We start from the raw sequence: 21,656 nt of genomic DNA on the forward strand, positions 1-21,656 counted from the left end.
ATATAAAGCAGCGGAAAATAAATAACACAAGATATGATCACCCAGGAAACCACACGGTAAAAACCTGGGGAGGATTTGACCCACCGATCCTCAAGGCTAACCTGAATTCACTATGAAAGAATTGAAGTTCGTACAAAAGGACTACAAGCTCCCCGCTCGACTTCCTAATGCTACCCACCAGTAGAACTTCCTGACACGACCACGCGCAGGCTCCGAATCCACGGACTACTTCTTTCTTGAATTCTCAATCAGCTACAAGCTCCCCGCTTGCTTTTCTTTTAAGTTCCAATGGTTGCAACAGTAATGATCTTCAAGATGTTGAAATCATCTCTACCATGAAAACCCTAAGTTTTGTGTAAAGGAAAGCTCCTCAAAGATCTCACACGAGATTCACACAACAAAACAGCAATGTATGAGCAACAATACAATATGGACAACCTTCAAAAACGTGGCTAGGGTTTTGTTTATATACCTAGGGTAAAAACATAAAACCCTAAACGTTTAATGAAGTAGGGCTGGGTTGGAAATTCTGCAGAAAATTCAACCTGTGCGATTTTCGATCGATCGAGTCTATTCTTCGATCGATCGAGCCAGGCCGAAAGTCCCAAGTACTTCTGCAGCCACTCGATTCCAACTTTATAATATTAAACCAACTTTGAGCAAGTCTAAATAAGACTAAATACAATGTTTTGATCATGGTTTGCCAACATTACAAATTAGAGTTCTAAATACATAAAATCCTAAGACCTTAGAACCTAACACCAAATATTTTTACTTACTCCTAAATTAATTTTTTTGGTAGTTGTTTGACTGGTTACTAAGTTATTTATTTCCAATTTATTGTAATCAATAACTAATATCTTTTTTTCTCAAAAAAAAAAAAAAAAAACCTAATATCTTTCAAAGCTACATGCATAACTCTTTCAATTAATATTTATTTGGTTGCTTTAAACTTCATTTACAGATGCTATTTTGCATATTTATAAGAACCAATGTTATTAAACCATGTTAAGTGACCTTTATAACTCAATTAGTACTTCTTAGTGTTTCTAACAGAGATGTCCAGGATTCAAATTTTCCTCCCATTGTTGTAACTATACAATTATTTTTAAAAAAATGGTTACTAAACTATCAGTCTATCACAGAGAAACTTACTCTTTAGAAAGCTAAACGAGGCATAACAATTTAGTTCCAACAATATTATTACTTAAATTATTTTTATTTTTTACAATTATGAAAATTTCACTATGCTTTATTTACCTATTTGCCTCTAGCTCTTTAGCATGTCCTTCATTATTGTGCCATGCAAATCTTTATTACTCTCTTCATCCTACTTTTTTTGTCCTTTATTCCATTTTGAGATATCCCAAAATATTGTTCTATTTCTAAAAATAAACGTCATTAATTTACTAATGTTCCTATTATACCCCTATTAATTTACTAATTCAATTTTTTGATAAATTTTTTTAAGGGTAGTTTTGGAAACTTATACATTTTTAAAAGGTAGATAAGACAATAAATGATGTTCCCTAAAAAAGTTTGACTTTTCAAACAGGACAAAAAAAGTGGGACGGAGGGAGCAGTACATTTTGACCACTTGTTCTATTACTTTTGTATGTGCTGATAAGAAGTAAACAAAATGAAACGTCCAGAGATCTCAGCATCGTATAAGGAAACTTCAGCACCCCCGAATTCTTCTAAAAAGAGAAAGTCAACATCGGACGTTTGGAACCACTTCATAAAGGAAACATATCAAAATGGGATGGTCTGGGCCAAATGTAAACATTGTGGGAAGTGCTTTTCAGGGTCAAGCAAAGACGGGACCACACACTTGAAAAATCACTTGAAGTCCTCAAAATGTAAAAGATCACAAAAAGAAACTGGTGGTTTAGAAAATCCAACTGTCACCAATGGGAAATTTTTGTTTGATGAAGAAAGGAGTGGCTTGGATTTGGTAAGAATGATTATTAAGAATGGATATCCGTTGAATATGGTTGAGCATGAGGACTTCAAAATTCTTATGAATAATTTGCAACCAGCGTTCAAACTTCCTTCACAAGACACTTTAAAGGATAAGGTTCTTTGTTTCTACAGAGAAGAAAAGGAAAAACTCCACAAACAGTTTGATAAGGTCTTGAGCTTCAGTTTAATACTTAATTTTTGGACAGATTGTGGAAAAAAGAAGAAGTATTGTTCTTTTACTGTGCAATTTATTGAAGATGGTCCAAAACTGATGAAGAAGAATATTGCCATAAAAAATGTGGAGTACAATTATACAGGGGAAACTCTTTTTGAGATAGTAAAAGGTGTGCTTCTGGAGTGGAACATTGACAAGAAATTGGCTACTATAACCGTTGAAAGTTCTGATGCAAATGGTCAAATGGTAAAAATCTTAGATAGATGGCTTGATGATCAAGGTAATTGCCATCCTTTCAGAAAGAAAATATTTCACATCCCTTGCATTACACATGTAATAAATCTCCTTGTTAAGCATGGATTGGATGAGATAGATTATATTCTTCATAAGATAAGGAAGGCTATCAAATACAGGAGTGAAACAATTGGAAAACAAAAGTTTGAAGAGGCTATAAAGAAATTAAATTTAGGAGGCAAGGACATTACTTCAGAAGGTGTTCCTGTAAGTTGGGATTCCGCCTTTTTCATGCTTCAAATTGCACTGGAGTTAAGAAGGCAGGGGGTAGCATTTGTTGACCTACAGAGTAGTGATTGTGTCTTCCCTATGAATTTATCTGTGGAGGAATGGGACAAGGCAAAAGTCACGCACAAATATTTGACTGTTTTCTATGATGCCATATGCAGTTTTTTTGGAAGCAAATGTCTTAGTACAAATGTGTATTTTCGTAAGATTTATGATATTTCTGGTAGTTTGATTAAATGGCAAGGAAGTGACATTACGAAATTGGGTTGTTTCTTTTATGACTTAAAATATGTTTACGCCATTGTAGCAGTTCTTGACCCACGAACAAAATTGGACTTTGTGCAGTACTCGTTCGAACAATTTTATGGTGACAATTCCGAGCATTGGAGAATGCTTAGTGTAACTCTTGGCAATATGTTTCATTTCTATGCAGAAAACCTAACGAGTCAGAGGTCATCTTCTTCCTTCATTAATAATGATAATAGCCCTTCCTCAGATGGTGATGATCCTTGCAATATACTCGATGATTGGAAAAAATCGAAAAGGCAGAGAACAGAACTTGAAAAATATTTACAAGAGCCTCTTCAACCTGATGAAGAATTTGACATATTGGGTTGGTGGCATACCAAGAGTCAAGATTCTCCAACTCTTTGGACGATGGCTCGTGATATCTTAGCAATTCCAATGTCAACCTCTACATCAAATTCTGTTTTCTGTATTGAAACAATGACACTCGATCCACTCTTCAATGATTTGTATCCTGACATTATAGAGGCATTGTTTTGTGGGAAGGACTGGTTGGACAATCCTATAAGGATGTAAGTACGATTTTCATTCATTAAGAATTTAAATTCCTTTTATATATGCCTTCCATGCATGCCTTAACTCCCATTTCATTTTATTTAACTTCAGCACACCTAACAAGGACAATGACTACTCTACTGCCAACCCAGAACCCATGCTTGAAATTTCTGGTTCAACTTCGGGTCTTGAGCCACTTCCAACTGGTGATACTTCACATGTTTGGTCGGGGACTTTGGCACCTCAAGAGGCACAATAATCTCTGTTTATCATTTGTTTTACTATCTGTATCTCTTTTAAGAAATGCTGTTTATGTTGACACTGCCTCCACTTGCAGAAACATGATCCCTCTAATGCTGACACAGAACTCATGCTTGCTAATGGTAGTGCAACTTCGCGTCCTAAGCCACTTCCACTTCCAACTAAGGTATAATAAAACGTACCCATTTAAGGCTTAAATGAAAGAAGCAAATTTATAAGGCATAAACTTTAAACTAAATGAAAATTACGTTAAATTTGCCTAATAAAAAACGGTAGGATTGTCATATTAAAACCTTATATCATTTATGAGCATTTTTTTTTCTTTCGCAATGTCTTTCACATTAAGAATTTTCCTTTTGACCACTGCACACCTTGGTGCGATAGTCACTCTATAAGTATAAATGCTTGTAGGGTGTGGGGGGTAAGAGTCGGAGTTCAAGTCTCCATGAGAGAGCTTCACACACATATATACTTAGATTAGACTAGAGTAGAATTTCTATCTTGTATAAAAAAAAAAAAAAAATTCTTTTATTTTATTATGGAAACTATAAAAAAAGATTATTAGAAAAGAAAAATGACAAGAAAATTCCCATTTATCCTAATTAAAGAACAAGACAATAATATAACAGCATAATGTATTGTTCCTATTGCAAATCATAAAATAGATTTCTCTTATATATTAGACACGCCTTATATCGTTTTCAGCACATTCATTTATTAGACAAGCTTAAGGTAATTTTCATTTAAACCTAATTTTCATTCATTAGACAAGCACACGCCATATAGTTTTTAATAGTTTTTATTTATTTATTTTTTTGAGAAACCTTTTAATAGTTTTTATTACACCTAATAGTTTCTTATAGTTTTATTTAGACATTACTAGTTTCTCAAAAAAAAAAAAAAAATTAGACATTACTAAAGTTTTGGACATGTTTCATTTAAATGTTATACTTTAAAAATATTTCCTTTAAGCCTCCAAATTTGAAATAAATTTCAATTAAAGCAGATGGTCATGTAATGCTTAACGAGGGGCTAACGTAATTTGTGATAGATTTCTTAAATAAAACATTCATAAAAAATTGATATTTAAATAAAACATTTTGATTTTTTTTTTTTTGGAGAAAAAAAAAAAAACATTTTGAAAGTTTAAGGTTTAGATGAAACATATCCAAAACTCAAAGTTTTATAATTTTCACTTTTATTTGTCATATCGAGGTGTTTAGTCACTTAGCAGCAATCTTTTTTGCTATAATTTTTTTAAAATTATAGCAAAAAAGATTGCTGCTAATTTTTTAAAAAAAAATTATAGCAAAAAAGATTGCTGCTAAGAGACTAAGGTTTGGATTACCTATTAGAATTGTACAAATAAGTGAAATAACTGTCACGAGCCTAGTAGTTGAGTAACGTTACCTACTATCATATATAAGGGGAATTAAGGTTTGGAACCCCACTTTATAGTTGAGTAGCAGCAATCTTTTTAGCTAATCTTGCATTAAGCCATTAATGTCAATGCAACAATCTAGATACAATTAAGAATGATATTTTTTTTCGAGTTTAGGAATGTAGCAAGGGAACATACTGGACATAACAATGACCTAGGCCATAATATTCCTCCCATTGTTGTTACTGTACAATGATTTAAAAAAAAATGGCAACTTAACTATCAGTCTATCACAGAGAAACTAACTCTTCTGATAACAATTTAGTTCCAACAATATTATTACTTAATTTTCTTTTTTTTTTTTACACTTATGAAAATTTCACTATGCTTTATTTACCTATCTGCCTCTAGCTCTTTAGCTTGTCCTTCATTATTGTGCCATGCAAATCTTTATTAGTACATTTTGGACATTTTAAATGTCCATCTTCTAAGCTTAAATTAGTTTAAGTATGTTTTACAGTTTGAGCATTTGTTCTATTACTTTTGTGTGTCTTGATAGGAAGTAAACAAAATGAAATGTCCAGAGATCTCAGCATCATATAAGGTAACTTCAGCACCCCCGAATTCTTCTAAAAAGAGAAAGTCAACATCGGACGTTTGGAACCACTTCATAAAGGAAACAGATCAATATGGGATGGTCCGGGCCAAATGTAAACATTGTGGGAAGTACTCTTCAGGGTTAAGCAAAGACGGGACCACGCACTTGAAAAATCACTTGAATTCCTCAAAATGTAAAAGATCACAAAAAGAAATGATATCCTCTAGCGAAACTGGTGGTTTAGAAAATCCAACTGTCACAAATGGGAATTTTGTGTTTGATGAAGAAAGGAGTGGCTTGGATTTGGTAAGAATGATTATTAAGAATGGATATCCGTTGAATATGGTTGAGCATGAGGACTTCAAAATTTTTATGAACAATTTGCAACCAACGTTCAAACTTCCTTCACAAGACACTTTAAAGGATAAGGTTCTTTGTTTCTACAGAGAAGAAAAGGAAAAACTTCGCAAACAGTTTGATAAGGTCTTGAGCTTCAGTTTAATACTTAATTTTTGGACAGATTGTGGAAAAAAGCGCAAGTATTGTTCTTTTACTTTGCAATTTATTGAAGATGGTCCAAAACTGATGAAGAAGAATATTGCCATAAAAAATGTGGCGTACAATTATACAGGAGAAACTCTTTTTGAGACAGTAAAAGGTGTGCTTCTGGAGTGGAACATTGACAAGAAATTGGCTACTATAACCGTTGCAAGTTCTTCTGCAAATGATCAAATGGTAAAAAGCTTAGATAGATGGCTTGATGATCAAGGTAATTGCCATCCTTTCAGAAAGAAAACATTTCACATCCCTTGCATTACACATGTAATAAATCTCCTTGTTAAGGATGGATTGGATGAGATAGATTATATTCTTCATAAGATAAGGAAGGCTATCAAATACATGAGTGGAAGAACAGATGGAAAACAAAAGTTTGATGAGGTTGTAAAGAAATTAAATTTAGGAGGCAAGGACATTACTTCCGAAGGTGTTCCTGTAAGGTGGGATTCCGCCTTTTTCATACTTCAAATTGCACTGGAGTTAAGAAGGCAGGGGGAAGCATTTGTTGACCTACAGAGTAGTGATTGTTTCTTCCCTATGAATTTATCTGTGGCGGAATGGGATAAGGCAAAAGTCGTGCACAAATGTTTGACTGTTTGCTATGATGCCATATGCAGTTTTTTTGGAAGCAAATGTCTTAGTACAAATGTGTATTTTCGTAAGATTTATGATATTTATGGTAGTTTGCTTCGATGGCAAAGTAGTGACATTACATGTATGAAGATGATACAGAAAGTGTGTTTTTACTTTGATAGCATAGAATCTGTTGACGCAATTGTAGCAGTTTTTGACCCACGAACAAAATTGGACTTTGTGGAGTACTTGATCGCAAAATTTGAAGGGGACACTCCAAAGCTTTCGATAGTGCTTAGCAAGATGTTTCAATTATATGCTGAAAACCTTACGAGTCAGAGGTCACCTTCTTCCTTCATTAATAATGATAATAGCTCTTCCTCAGATGGTGATGGTCCTTGTAATGTACTAGATGAGTGGAAAAAATCGAATAGACACAGAACAGAACTTGAAAAATATTTACAAGAGCCTCTTCAACCTAATGAAGAATTTGACATATTGGGTTGGTGGCATACCAAGAGTCAAGATTCTCCAACTCTTTGGACGATGGCTCGTGATATCTTGGCAATTCCAATGTCAACCTCTACATCAAATTCTGCTTTCTGTATTGAAACAATGACACTCGATCCAATCTTCAATGATTTGGATCCTGACGTTATAGAGGCATTGTTTTGTGGGAAGGACTGGTTGGACAATCCTATAAGGATGTAAGTACGATTTCATTCATTAAGAATTTAAATTCCTTTTATATATGCCTTCTATGCATTCCTTAACTCCCATTTCATTCTATTTAACTTCAGCACATCTAACGAGGACAATGACCACTCTATTGCCAACCCAGAACCCATGCTTGAAAATCCTGGTTCAACTTCGGGTCCTGAGCCACTTCAAACTGGTGATACTTTACATGTTTGGTCGGGGACTTTGGAACCTCTAGAGGCACAATCTCAACCTATTATTTGTTTTACTATCTATATTTCTCTATATTTCATTTAAGAAATGATGTGTGTTGGCACTGCTTCCACTTGCAGAAACACGATCTTTCTAATGCTGACATGGGACTCATGCTTGCAAATTGTAGTGCAACCTCGTGTCCTGAGCCAATTCCACTTCCAACTAAGGTACATTGAAATAGAGTAATGTTGCAGGCACAAACTATTTTACAACATTTTTACAAAATGTAGATGTGGCCAACCTCTTATTGGTTTTCATCTAGACATACTATTAATATCACTTTTTCATTTACCAATAATCACTTACCACATCAACAGTTTGTAAAATATTCTATAAAATAGTTTATATCTGTAACATTATTCAATGAAATATACCCCATTTAGGTTTCAAAAAAATATACCCCATTTAAGGTACAAATGAAATATGCAAAATTGTAAGGCATAAACTTTAAACTAAATGAAAATTACGTTTAACTTTCCTTTAAAAAAAAAAAAATGATAGGATTGTGATATTTCATTAAAACCTTATATCATTTATGAGCATTTTTTCTCCTTAATACTTTTCACGTCAACAATTTTCCTTTTAATTTATTATGGAAACTAAAAAAAATATTATTAGGATAGAAAAATGAAAAGAAAATTCCTATTGTATGTATTAGGAAAGAAAAATGTATTGCTCCTATTGTAATTAATTCATAAAAAATATCTCTCTAATATATTGGACACACTCCTTATATTGTTTTCGGAACACTCATTTATTAGACAAGCTGATTCTCAAGAAAAATAAATAAATAAATAAATAAAAATAGTACACAAGCTTCAGGTAATTTTTATTTAAACCTAATGATTTCAAATAATTTCATTTTTTTTTTAAAGAAAAAGTTAAGCAAAATTTTATTAAAGAATTAAACATCAAATAATTTCATTTAAACCATATGGTTTCAAATAGTTATTATTACACCTAATAGTTTCATCTTTCATATAGTTTTATTTAGACCTTACTAAAGTTTTGGACATGTGTCATTTAAATGTCATACTTTCAAAATATTTCCTTTAAACCTCCAAATTTGAAATATATTTCAGTTAAAGCAGATGGTCACATAATTCTTAACGATGGATTAACATAATTTGTGATAGATTTTTTAAATAAAACTTAAAAAAAAAATGATGTTTAAATGAAACATTTTGAAAGTTTAAGGTTTAGATTAAACATATTCAATACTCAAAGTTTTATAATTTTTACTTTTATTTTTTATATTGAGGTGTTTAGTCCCATAGCAGCAATTTTTTTTGCTATTAACTATTTGAATGCAAGCATATTAGAATTGTACAAAAAACTGTCACGAGCCTCATAGTTGACTAGAATTACCTACTATCATTTATAAGGAGAACTGAGATTTGGATCCCCTTATATAGTTGAGTAGCAGCAATCTTTTTAGCTAATCTTGCATTAAGCCATTAAAGACGTTGCAATCTTTAAGAATGATATTTTTTTCAATTTTAGGAATGTTGCAAGGGAACGTACTTTACATACCAATGAACTAGACCAAAATGATATTGTAGATGTTAAAAAAGAAATGAAGATAGTATCTCAATCTATAATCCAAGTCACAATGGATCAAGATAATACAATACTTATTAAAAAGGAATCTAAGATAAAGTCTACATCTTCGGTACAAGACAAAATGAACCAAAATGATGTAGTACACATTAAAAAGGAATCCAAGACAGTGTCACCATCTCCAATCCAAGACACATTGGAGAGAGACCACAATGTTCACATTGTTGGGCTAACCCAATCCAATCAAATACCTGGCAACAAAACACTCCTATCTCACAACATGGTAAGTGATATATGGTATTTGTTATTTATTTATTTTAAATGTGTTTAGAATGTTTTTAGCTACACGATTTTTTTTTTTGGTTATTTATTGCATAGGATATGGATTTGCTATAATTAAGTTTCCCTTATAACGATCAAATTAGTGCATTATGTGTTACACTTTCTGGCAAGCCTAAAGTTACCAGATTGCTAAAACGTAACCCAATTGTCACATTACAAGTTGTAGTTTCAAATTTGTAAAAGTGGAAAAAATAAAAATAAAAAATACATTGTAGATGAGTCCATCGATGTGTACATTAATATATAAGCATGCAAATACAACGTATTTATATATGTTAATTTTTATATATTATATTTTTTTAAAGAATTTGGACTGGTCGGAGATTATGAATGTGTTCGAACCATATACTGAAATTGAGAAGATCATATGTAATTACATTTTCAATGAGGATTTAGATGGGAGGTTTGTCTCTTTTTTCTGTCTTTTTTATTTATTATTTATTTATTTATTTATTTATTTTTTTTTATAGAAGTTAATATTAATGAATTTATGGAATGAGATCTAACTTAATAATGTCAATGAATAATGTTTAGGGAAGTTCTTGTTGACATGAAATATGAGTTTGGTGATCGTGCGGCTTTCAATGCCTTGCTCCCTTACCAATGGATAACTGATGAGGTTAGTGTATGAAATTTAAATACATTTTTATATATTTGTGTTTTTTTAATTATACACTAATTATAACAGTTATGATGTATTTTAGATTATTAACTTGGTCATTTGCAAGATGACGAAAGAGAAAAGGTTTTCAAAAATACAAGCATGGTATTTGCCAACGCGTTTTTCAGTAAGTTGCATTATATTTTAGGTTGTGCTTATAGTGTTTAATCAATACTTTTTTTTTTCTTTTATATATGTTTTGGGTTGTTCTTATAGTGTTTAATTAATATCCTTTTTTTTTTCTTTTTATATATGTTTGTAGCAAAGAATGATGTATGAAGATGGCAATCCCACACTTTCATGGTTTAAAAAGTCATTTAGGGACAATGACAAGTATATGTCAAAATTGGTGAATTGTAAACAGGTAATTTTACTTAACACACATATGTATGTTACACTAATACATGCTAATACATTTTTCATTTGTACTTGTAGATTTTTATCCCTATGAATGACAATGATAGTCACTGGTACTTATGTGTTGTTGAATTAATACCAAATAAATGTATATATATACTGGACTCTTTGCCAAGCACAACTAAACAAGACATTCGAACAAAAGACGTAAAAACTGTGGTATTGTTTCTTTATCTTTCTACTCAATAATAATTTTGTTATTTGATTTTGTTAAGTTTTGTACTAAAGATTTGCGTTGAATTTCAACTTTGCAATAGGTAACAGGCCTTGATAAGTTATTGAGTTATTTGGAGAATGACAACTATACTGATAGTATAACCAAATTTGCATTAAAATCACCCCCCTCGAATCCTAGACAAAATAATGGGTAAGTGTTAGTTATACTAGTACATATGGATAAGTGTTGTGGGCATGTTTCGAATTTTACAATTTTAACCTTTTTTTCATATTTCAGGTATGATTGCGGCATGTATGTTATTAAACACATATGTACAAATATTTTCAACTCCTATTTGCCCTTTCTGGTAATATATTTCTTGGAAGTAATTACAAGTTTTCACATAATTTGTTTAAACTTCTTAATTACGTGTCTAATTATTTGTAGGAGGGCGAGTCGGAACGTTTTCGATATAAGTTGGCAGCAAATCTAGTGCTTTCAAAGGATAATGAACAACGTTCCAATATTATTGAAAGGGCTAAAAAATTTTCATTAAAGGATTACTTTCTGTGACAGTGATTTGTATAAAAGAATGAATGGGAGACTGAAATTTTATCTTTTATGATCACAAAGGTATGTGTTATGTGCATGCATTCTGCTTCAGTGTTGAGGCACTCATTCTTTTTAAAGTTGCGTTGTTGAAAATTAGATTTGTGACAAGAATTGGAAAATAAATTTGTAGGATACAACCAATTATGCAAGATATATATCCTTCTTCTCCTCTCCCTCTCTGCATCTCTCGTGTGTAATCCATTCACTGGATGTGGAGTAGAATTTGATGATAACAGTTTATTTGGATGCAAACTATAGAAGGTGCTTTATAGTGCAAGAAAGTAGAAAGTACTCAAATTGGTTATTAGGCAGCGTTTTATGAAGTGATCTGATCACTTGGAACTGAAGTATAACAAGAGCATCATACGTACTTCACGATTCATTTGTCCTAAAATATGTAAGATGTGAATATTCACCCCATAATTTTTATACTAGATTGTTTTAGCGAGGGGGGCTAACACGAATGAAAGAAATAGTACGGTATTATTTTCCAAACCAGGTCAGGTGGGACAAGGCCGTAGGATTGAATTTTAAACTAATATGATGTGAATTATTCGACCCGTAATTTCATAAAAATAAAATGGTAAATTATTGAATCCATTGGCATGTATGTTTGTGTTAAATTTGTTGAATTAGAATTTTTTTTTTCTTTCAAATATATAAGTCGATTTAGAATTATAGACACCCCAAAACAATTGGCAGATTTTCATTCTAATTACATATAGTCTGCTAATATTTTATCCTCTTTATTTATTTATTCATTTTTAAAGAATAACAGGTAATGCTACTCGAATTCAAAAATAAGTGAAAACCATAGCCACTCAAATCCAAAAACACTACATATTTCGTCTAGTAAATATTCCATCGACAACGAGATTGATGGTGCAAACTTCATTAATGGAAACTGTAGGCCCCTTTTTTATAGTTCCTTAGGCCCAAGTCCAATGTAGAGCAATGAGCCTGTTCGGAGCTGAAGAAGAGATATGGAGTAAAGGAGAATGGGCTTGGTTTCACCGCGACCGAATAAAATCATTCCTCTGGACCATCTGTCTAAATCAAACTCAAGACACAATAATGTTTGTGTGTGTGTGTGTGTGTGTGGAGGGACTAAGAGTACTATTAGAGAGAATAAACACTTCAATGACCTTTATATGTTTAGCCTTAGAATCCAGATACACGTTCAACAAAGAAAGCCACAAAGCTCTTGAACCCCACACTTCATAGAATTAAGTAGGTCTTAGGACACTACAAGACTTGTGAAATCTGGGATTCTAGATCAATGTGTAGCTCCCAAGTGTATGTACTACAAAATGAATTTTCTATTTCTACAGTGCTTCTCTCGAAGGATCTTAGGCTTAACTTTCTATTTCTCTTTGAGTGAAAGTGCTTTTCCCTTCTAATTGCTTGTCCTTTCTTTGCATGGCTAACCCTCTTTTTATACTGGTGTCGAAACTCGAAAGGCCTACAATTACCATTTTCTTCCTTTTTCTTTGTTCTGTCGTTAACCCTTAGAATGGGATTTTTGCATAGTTATTTCTCATTTTCGTTCTTATTTCCTTTTCTTGGGAACTTACTCCTTGAAAGCACCTTAACTCTTTCTTCTTTTCATGCTTAAAAGTAATATTGATTTATGAGAATGTGGGGATTTATTTTGTTGGGGTATGTGGAGCCCAGTTTGTGTTTGCTTTGGATTATAACTCGATCCGATATAAAAGTGTTATCTTTTTTAGCCCATTGTGAATCCGATGTGCGGGATTTAAAATTGTTGTTTCAGATTAGGGTTTCTGGTTGTCTTGTTTTGAGAGAGAAACATTGTACTGCTACATCTTTTAATTCTGTGTAGCTGTTGTTGTTAGCTACTTAGCTCACTCTAAAGACTGAGCTATAATCTAAACTTTTTTTTCTTAAAGTAATTTAGTAAATGTTGTTAAGCCCCCCCCCCCCACCCCCCCCCCCCCCCCCTAAACATTTGTCCAGTACAAATCTACAATGTCTTCTTTTACTTGAAAGAAGATTTAAGTTCAAAAATTCAGCTAGAAATAGGTCAAACCCAGGATGGGAGCATGCAGTTGAAATAAATAGTGCTACAAGGTGGATTAGGGTTCCCGGGCAAGCACTTGCATATGCAAGCTTATGACATTTGTGCATGGGACTTGTTCAACAACCCTAACCCGAAAACCGAAACAGAAAATAGAGCTCAAACACGAAATCCCTAATTTTAATAACCTAACATGCTCAAAACATAAATAGGCTATATACTAACCTAGGCAAACATGCATAAACATAAACCAAGCCAAAAAACAAGATTAAAACATAAAAAGAAAAACAGAAAATAAAAAGAAAAGGTTGAAGCTTGATAGCTCAAAAAGGAGTTCTCAAGCTTTAATTTTGACCAATCCCCCCAGTCAAATCTATCACAGTCAATAAACACGTGATTAGTAATCTTAAACTCAAAGGATTAGGGTTAGAAAATGTCCCAATCAAATAAAATTGACTTGAGGGTGTTTTGTAAAAAACTCTCTTTTGATTCGCTATTTTCTAGTGAATTTTAAGTTTTTCCTGTGAGATTTCTTTGTGTTTGAAAATGTACCATATAAGGCTTTTTATAGTGGAAAAAATGGGGTTTGGAATGGCTCTCAAACGATGTGGGATTCATTCTAAACCTCAGCTATTATTGCAGAAAACTTACATTTTTCATGCTTCTGAAACCCTAGCTGTGTACGCAAGAATGTGCCTGCATACGCATGTTTTGGCCCATGTACGCGGGCTGATGGCCACTTTGGTCATTCAATTTCTAAAAATAGATTTTTGCTCATTTTAAAGGTTATATTTTCCATTTAAACACTCCTTAATTCAATTTGATATCTAATTGGGCTCTAAACTAGCCTTGAACCTTAGAGTTTGAGTATCATTAATTGGGGAACGGGGGCCCGAGTTGTAAGGGGTACAAAATGCGGTGTTTACAACAAGTATGTTAGTTTTGGGACTTGTAATAGATGCTGGATGTTGTTCAGCAGTGACCTCCCCCAAGGCATTATCGAGACACCTTGGAGCGGGCTTCGAGCAACATCAGACCTTGAGATTGAGACAGTCCTAGATTACTTTAGCTGAGCAGTATGGACTAGGCTCGATGAATGACCCTTATACGACTTACGGCCCATGGGTCATCTAATGATGGGCCAATGATTGTACACACACAATACTGATTAGTGAACTCACGTGTAGCTAATTGTGGTGGGAAGCTAGCTTGGTAAGAAGAATAGTGAGACGTAGGATTAAGAAATTAATATTTTATTTTGCCGTTTGCCACATAGGATATTTCCATTAGGGAATTGATGGTAGGGATTGAAATGGATGGTGTTTTCAAAATAGGGACTAAATGTGGTAAAAATAAAAAGTAATGACCAAAATGAGAATTAGGTCAAAATGTAGGGACAAAAATGCATTTCCGCCTATAAAATAAGCACATTTTCACAACAATATATAAGATCCACACATGAATAGTTATCTCATTAGAGAGACTCAATTTTACGTGGATAGGTATCTTATTAGTTATTATATATGTTTTGGGACATTTTTTTTTTTTTTTTTTTTTTTAATTATCAAACATGGAGAATGAGATATTTGGACTCTAATTTTCATACAAAAGGAGACAATATAATCTAGGTAAAATGAATATTTAGCAAAATGGCATTGTTTCCAAATTATTTGGCAAAATACTACTCTTTTGGAACTCGATAGTGTGAAAATCGAGTTCTGTGTAGAACTCGATATTACCAATATCGAGTTTCATGTGTGTTTTGCCATGGTGGCAGACGCTGATGTGGCTTTTCTAAATAAAAATTGCCATGTGGAACTCGATTTTAGAAAAATTAAGTTCTGTAGAAATTTTTTTTTTTTTTTTAAAGTGGAACTCAATAATACTAGTATCAAGTTCTTTACAAATTAAAGTGGAACTAAACCCAGAAGCAAAAGACTCCGTGAGAGACCAGAACTTTCATTAGCTGCTCCTGTAAGAAAAGATTACCATTTAGAAAGCAGGAAAAAAAATAATACAATAAAAGTAGGGCCAAGAAAATTGAAACTAATTTATTGTGGAAATTAAGGAAAACTTGCACAATACATTAACAACAAAAGATGTTAGGTTCTAAGACTTTAGGAACTAAATTTATTAGAACTTCACTTTGTACATTATGTGGCTATAATAAAGATTACACAATGAAATAAAAATGGTGTACATTATGGGGTTGAAAAAAAAAATTACATGATTGCAAGCTTATTTTCTAGGAGATGTGAGAGTTATATGATGTAACTCTTTAGGTGATAGTCACTTTCAAATTTATGTGATGAATAATGTAGAAATTGTGATTGATTACTATCTACTTATCACCTCACAAGTATCTCATGCTTTTACTAGTTGCACACACTACACAAGTTATTCTTTGCTAAACTTAGAACATGAAATTGTGTGTGAACTAGTGTGGCCATCCAAGAATATGTTTTCTATGGTGTTTGATGCAAAATATGTTTAAGGGTTGGCAAAAATTGTGTTTTTGATGATTAAAAACCTTGTTCTGAAGTTCTAGGTTGAAAACAAATGTTTTTGAAAAACTTTTAAACTCATTCTCATGCATTTCATTCATAAAATTACTTGGGTTGAGTTGTTTTCTGCATAATTTTCTACAGTTTTTCAAAAATTCAAATTTCTAGAATTTCAATCGATCGAATGTGTTTTTTGACCGATTGAAAATCCCTTGATTTTTAATCATTACTCTCTGCCTGACTTGATCGGTATTCGATCGATGCTACACCGATCGAAATTGAAAAATTTTCAGTTTTTAAGTTTTTGACCAATTTTTTTTTTCATGCATCATTTATGTTTATGATTCACATGCATTACGTTGTTTTTTGTATCCATCTTGCAGTTTTGTAGTCATATCTCTCATTGTTTTCACACATAACATGCATACACTTTGCTAAATTGGGTACTCAACTTGATTTAAAAATTGATTGATTAATTTTTTAGTCCTTTGTATATTTTAGTATATGTTATTTTTTATGTGTAAACTGTAGAAAATATTTTTCTTAAGAGATATGATGGATAATCAATGTGCAAATATTTTCTCTTAAATACATTGCATGCATATGTTTATGGGTCACATAGTGTTAAGTTTGCATTTATTGAAAGAGAGAATTTTTTTTATGTGTATCCTCAACTTAGTTTTTAAGTTTGGTTTGTGTCTTTTTATTTATCCTCACCTCTTAAATTTTCCCCAAAACTTTTTTTGTTTTTCCTATTTTTATAGGGGGAGAAATCTTTTTTTAAAACCTAATAAGTGTTCATAAGGGGAGTTGTTGCTCTTCATTTGTTTCATTGATTCTCTATTTTCTCTTGATTTTGTTGCGTATGTTTTCTGTTTACTCTTTGTTTGAGTTGTCTTTGTCAATACGTGACAAAAAGGGGGAGATTTAGATGAAATGTGGTAATATGTGAGAATCCTGTTTGTTTTGTTTAAGGGGAGTTGAAATTGTTTTTGAAAGAGGGAGAAAATAATTTTTTTTTTGATGTATCTAACTTAGGGGGAGAGTTAGTTTGCATATTTGTTATTTTCTTTAATTTGTTTATTTTGGTTTACTTGTATATTCCACACATGCGTTTATGGTTTGTTTAGTGTTTTAGGAATTTACAGATTTATTCATTTGAAGCTGCTGTCTATTCTTGCAACTGATAGTTAGTAGTTAGGTTGAATTGTAATTTGGGCTGTTTTTTTTTTTTCTTTGAGCATTTTATCTCTTGTAATGTGTTTTGTCACAGATTGTCAAAGGGGGAGATTGTTAGGTTCTAAGATTTTAGGAACTAAATGTATTAGAACTTTACTTTGTATATGTTGGCAAACCATAATCAAAACAATAAGTCTAGGTTTAGGCTTGCTCAAAGTTTATTTGTTATAGTTTGAATCGAGCTGAATGCAGAAACTTACTGTGCAAAATTGCAAAGCTCGATCGATCAAAAGCAAGGCTCGATCAATCGAGAATTGTATCTGCAGAATTTTAAGTCGGCCCAAATAGCAGTTCAAGCCCATTAAGGATTATGGTTTCAGATCTACTTCTCCTAGTATACAAAGGAAACCCTAAGCATGTTTTTATAAGGCTTTTAGAGAAAGAAGAGTATGCCTCTTTTGTAGATCTGGGGTTTTGTACCCAAAAGCTCTCTAAGGTCTTTGTTGAGTTATGTGTTGAATCTTTTGTGAGATTTGAGAGGTGTTTACCTTCATACACACACATAGAGCTATCAAAATCAAGATTTGCATCAAGAACTTGATGGTGGTTTCAGTTGCTGCATAAAGAACTTTCAAGAAAATTCAAAACCTTTGAGTGGAGTCTCAAGGTCACAAGTAGGAGAACTTGTGGTTGCTGTAGATCAAGAAAAGAAGTAGTTTGTGGACTCAGAGCTATCATGGGGTCGTGGTAGTAAGTTTTCTACTCGAGGTAGCAATAGGATGTTAGTGGTCTAAGTCTTATTGTACAAATTTCAATTCTTTCATAGTGGATCTGTTTTTTACCTTGAGGATAGCTAGGTTAAATCCTTCCCAGATTTTTTACCAGTTAAGTTTTCCTGAGTCATCATATTTTTGTGTTCTTTATATTTTTCGCTGCTTTACTTGATATGATTGTTATTGTTTTAACTTAGATTTGAATAATAAACCTAAGTATTCACTTGGTTAATTAATTAAGTTAAACAATCTAGTTTACAGGGGTTTAAAAACGTACAAAAGAGACTAATGTCTCTTGCTCTCTTTCTTATACAATCTGCCACACAAAAGCATATATATATATATATATACACAGAGAGAGAGAGAGAGAACAAAGGTTCACAAACTTCAACAATTAATTTGCTATGCATGTGTAAGCAAGCAGTATTGTGCATGCAGGAAGGTCAATGTTGGCAAGCTTGTTCCTACAAGAAAGTCCATAGGTTTGATATTTCAAGCCGCCTATTCTATGTAGGCATGTTACAAGAATCAGCTTGTGTTCAAATTGTATGTAATTAAGGCCTGAGAAAAAGTCAAGTCATCTTCTGGCATATCACATAAATTACGGTGGAGATAATAGAAACCAAACTATGAATCTCCAGGTCAAACAAAACTTATCTAAAAAAATTCTCTATTGTCAGGCTGTTTTCACACAACTCTCTGAGATAAAACAAAACTAACTGGAATGTTAGTTTTGGTTTTGTTTACATGAAACTCGATATCTTATTTGATTTGCAAAGAAATCAATATCAGTAATAGGGAGTTTTACTCTAAAAAATTGTATAAAATTTAATTTTTCTAATATCAAGTTTCATGTGGTATTTTTTTATTTAGAAAAACATGCTAGAACACGATATTAGTAATATCAAATTCTACGCAAAACTCAATTTACATAATATTGAATTCCCAAAAAAAAATGATCTTTCACCAAATAGTTTCAAAACAATTTTATTTTGCTAAAAATTTCAAAAATAAATAGACCTATAACCTATTGGTCCCACTATAAAAAGAAATGAAATCGTACTGACAATCGGCTCTAGTTTCTATTAGCACTCCCTCGTTTCTTCTACAAGTCTGTCGGACGGTAAAGATCATTCAGATCTACTACGATCTGAACTGAAGAAAACACAGATCGTTTCTTCTAGTTCTAGTACTTGTCTTATTTCTGCAGAGTAAACACAGATGATGAGCACAGTAGCAGAGCAAAAACTCAAACGCGAGGTAGGCTCTTTCTCTGTTATTTTCAAAATAATGTTGTGAAACAGGTCTTTTTTTGGGTTAAAAAAGTAGAAAATACGAGAATCGCGGGGTGTTATTGCTTTCAGTAACTCAAAAATTACCGTGCAAAGACCAAAAATATGTGTTTATGTAATTAGGACAGGGGATTAAGTTTCACGCCTCTCAATTTTCTCTTGGTTATTCTAAAAAAAGAAAAGAAAAAAAGCTCTTGATCATTCTCAAAAAAAGAAAAAGAAATTTGCTCTTGGTCTGCTTGACTTAATTTTATATTTTATTTTTTCTCTTATCTTTCTAACAAGGTCGGCCAGTGACTAGCGGCGGAAACGAGGTGGAGAGCGGTGGTTGAAGATTCAAACAAGTTCTTGCGAAACCAAACAAAGGTAAGAACATCAGCACCGGTAGGTGCAAAACTTTCCTTCTGTTTTACCGTACAAACCTTGGTAACGTTGTTGTTGTTGTTGTTGTTGTTTTTAAAAGAAAATGGTAAGTTGTTTTGTCTAAGTTTTTAAAAATATATATGGATGAAAAAATGTTGTGAAAAAATATATTAATATTGTTTAAATAACAAAAATTATTATATTATTAAAATATGTGTTATATTGTTTAAATAACAAAAACTGTTGATTAAATACTCTTACCAATTACTCTTTTTATTTACAAAAACACCCATGATAAATTAACTATAATACACTTTTTTTTTATTTAAATAATATTTTTTCCCTCTTTTTATTATTATTTCACTTATTTTTTTTTTTTTTTTTTTTTTTTTTTTATAAAGAAAATGGTAAGTTGTTTTGTCTAAGTTTTTAAAAATATATATGGATGAAAAAATGTTGTGAAAAAATATATTATATTTTTTAAATAACAAAAACTATTATATTGTTAAAATATGTGTTATATTGTTTAAATAACAAAAACCGTTGATTAAATACTCTTACCAATTACTCTTTTCATTTACAAAAACACCCATGTTAAATTAACTATAATACACATTTCTTTTATTTAAATAATATTTTCTCCCTCTTTTTATTATTATTTCACTTATCCAGGCCCCACCACTTTCCCCACTCCACCTGAATCCTCTCTCTCTATCTCTCTCTCTCTCTCTCCTTCTTCTTTCTTCCTCTGCGTTTTTTCTTCTTCCTTTATTCTTCTTCTTTTTCTTTCGCTATTCTTTCTTCTTATTCTTTTTCGTCTCTAAAAAAAATTATTTCTCTTTCTCCCCTCATCTCTCTCTTTCAAACCGGTGCTCTCTTCAAATTTGAAAAAAATATTTCTCTCTCACACTTTCTCTCTCATGGCGGCGGCAAGCATTCCATGGTAGCAGTGGCTTGGGTTTGGGGTTGATTTGTATTTTGTCAAATGGATTTTTTGGTGTTTTATTTTGAGTTGATTTTAAGTTAGGTTTGTGATGATTTTTAATTAATTTTGGGTTGATTGTGTTTGGATTAAATTGATGTTGTAATGGGTTGGTTGTGGTGGTGGTGTTTGAATAAAGGGTGTTTAATTTTGGGTTGATTGTGGTTGTCTCCTTCTTCTTCTTGATATTGAAGAGAGGGTGAGAGAGTAGAAATTATAAGATCCACATGGCAGACAAGTGATCTGGTCCACCATTCCACAAAAAAACTTTCACCTGTTTAAAATTGTTAGTTAGAAAATTTTTTTAAACAGAAATTAATTGCTGACTCAACAATTTTAAACAAGTGGAAGTTTTTTAGTGGAATGGTGGACCACATCACTTGTCCACTAGAGGACTCTATAATTTCTAATGAGAGAGAGTCTAACAAGGCAAGGGAGAGAAGAGAGAAAATAAAATAAAATAATCATAGTAAATGCATGGTTACTATAGCAATTTTGCATGCAAAGTTATACAAAGTTTTACGAACACTAATGCTGGTCTATTTGATGCTATATTGTGCAAAATTTTGCACATTTTTTATTTTGCACCTAATGTCCGGATGCTCTAAGTATATCATTTTGGTGGTATTGTTAGTGGTGGCTCCAGAAAGTTTTTTCAAGGTGATCATTAAAAACACTTAACTTTAAAAAATTTATTAATAATTAAACTTGAATATATTAACATCACAGAATAAAAATATATTCAAATACATAAAGTTTTAAAATTTTCTTTCACAAGTTTTCATATTTTAAAATTATTGTGTAATATGATAATTTCACTATTAATATCATCAGCTACATCTTTTTCAATGTACACTACTAAGCAATTATTAAGCTACTAATCTCCTATTCAATTACTAACATATTACCTAAATAAGTACTAATATAAACAAAATACATTATCTTTTTGAAAAATTATATCACAAAAATCCAACAAATTCATGTAAAGACT

At 32.1% G+C, this 21,656-nt stretch overlaps 1 protein-coding gene across 4 annotated transcripts; it reads left to right on the forward strand.

Moving 5' to 3' along the window:
* The first annotated feature begins 1,535 nt into the window (after nucleotides 1-1,535).
* On the forward strand, nucleotides 1,536-11,717 carry LOC112032979 (uncharacterized). Of its 4 annotated transcripts, XM_065768257.1 has the most exons (14): nucleotides 1,537-3,477; nucleotides 3,572-3,710; nucleotides 3,798-3,887; nucleotides 5,662-7,538; nucleotides 7,632-7,770; nucleotides 7,863-7,952; nucleotides 9,993-10,090; nucleotides 10,222-10,306; nucleotides 10,392-10,475; nucleotides 10,611-10,712; nucleotides 10,784-10,924; nucleotides 11,023-11,132; nucleotides 11,220-11,289; nucleotides 11,370-11,717. In XM_065768257.1, exons 1-14 carry the CDS (start codon nucleotides 1,640-1,642, stop codon nucleotides 11,493-11,495), a joined length of 4,989 nt encoding a protein of 1,662 aa, XP_065624329.1. In that variant the 5' UTR covers nucleotides 1,537-1,639; the 3' UTR covers nucleotides 11,496-11,717. The 4 variants fall into 4 exon arrangements, 2 of the variants coding, with proteins under 2 accessions (XP_065624330.1, XP_065624329.1); XM_065768258.1 differs by lacking the exon at nucleotides 10,784-10,924 and having other exon boundaries at nucleotides 1,536-3,477; XR_010626904.1 differs by lacking the exons at nucleotides 10,784-10,924; nucleotides 11,023-11,132 and having other exon boundaries at nucleotides 1,536-3,477; nucleotides 11,370-11,394.
* Nucleotides 11,718-21,656: the final 9,939 nt, after the last annotated feature.

The sequence above is a fragment of the Quercus suber genome, unplaced genomic scaffold, assembly GCF_002906115.3.
Source record: "Quercus suber isolate HL8 unplaced genomic scaffold, Cork oak 2.0 scaffold_913, whole genome shotgun sequence".
NCBI lineage: Eukaryota > Viridiplantae > Streptophyta > Magnoliopsida > Fagales > Fagaceae > Quercus > Quercus suber.

What these genes read in the sequence shown, in the direction of transcription:
- LOC112032979 (XM_065768257.1), top strand. Translation starts at nt 1,640, where the DNA reads ATGAAACGTCCAGAGATCTCAGCATCGTATAAGGAAACTTCAGCACCC. An exon ending in TTGGACAATCCTATAAGGAT is followed by an intron (nt 3,478 to 3,571) that starts GTAAGTACGATT and finishes ATTTAACTTCAG; the next exon opens with CACACCTAACAAGGACAATG. An exon ending in CAAAAGACGTAAAAACTGTG is followed by an intron (nt 10,925 to 11,022) that starts GTATTGTTTCTT and finishes ACTTTGCAATAG; the next exon opens with GTAACAGGCCTTGATAAGTT.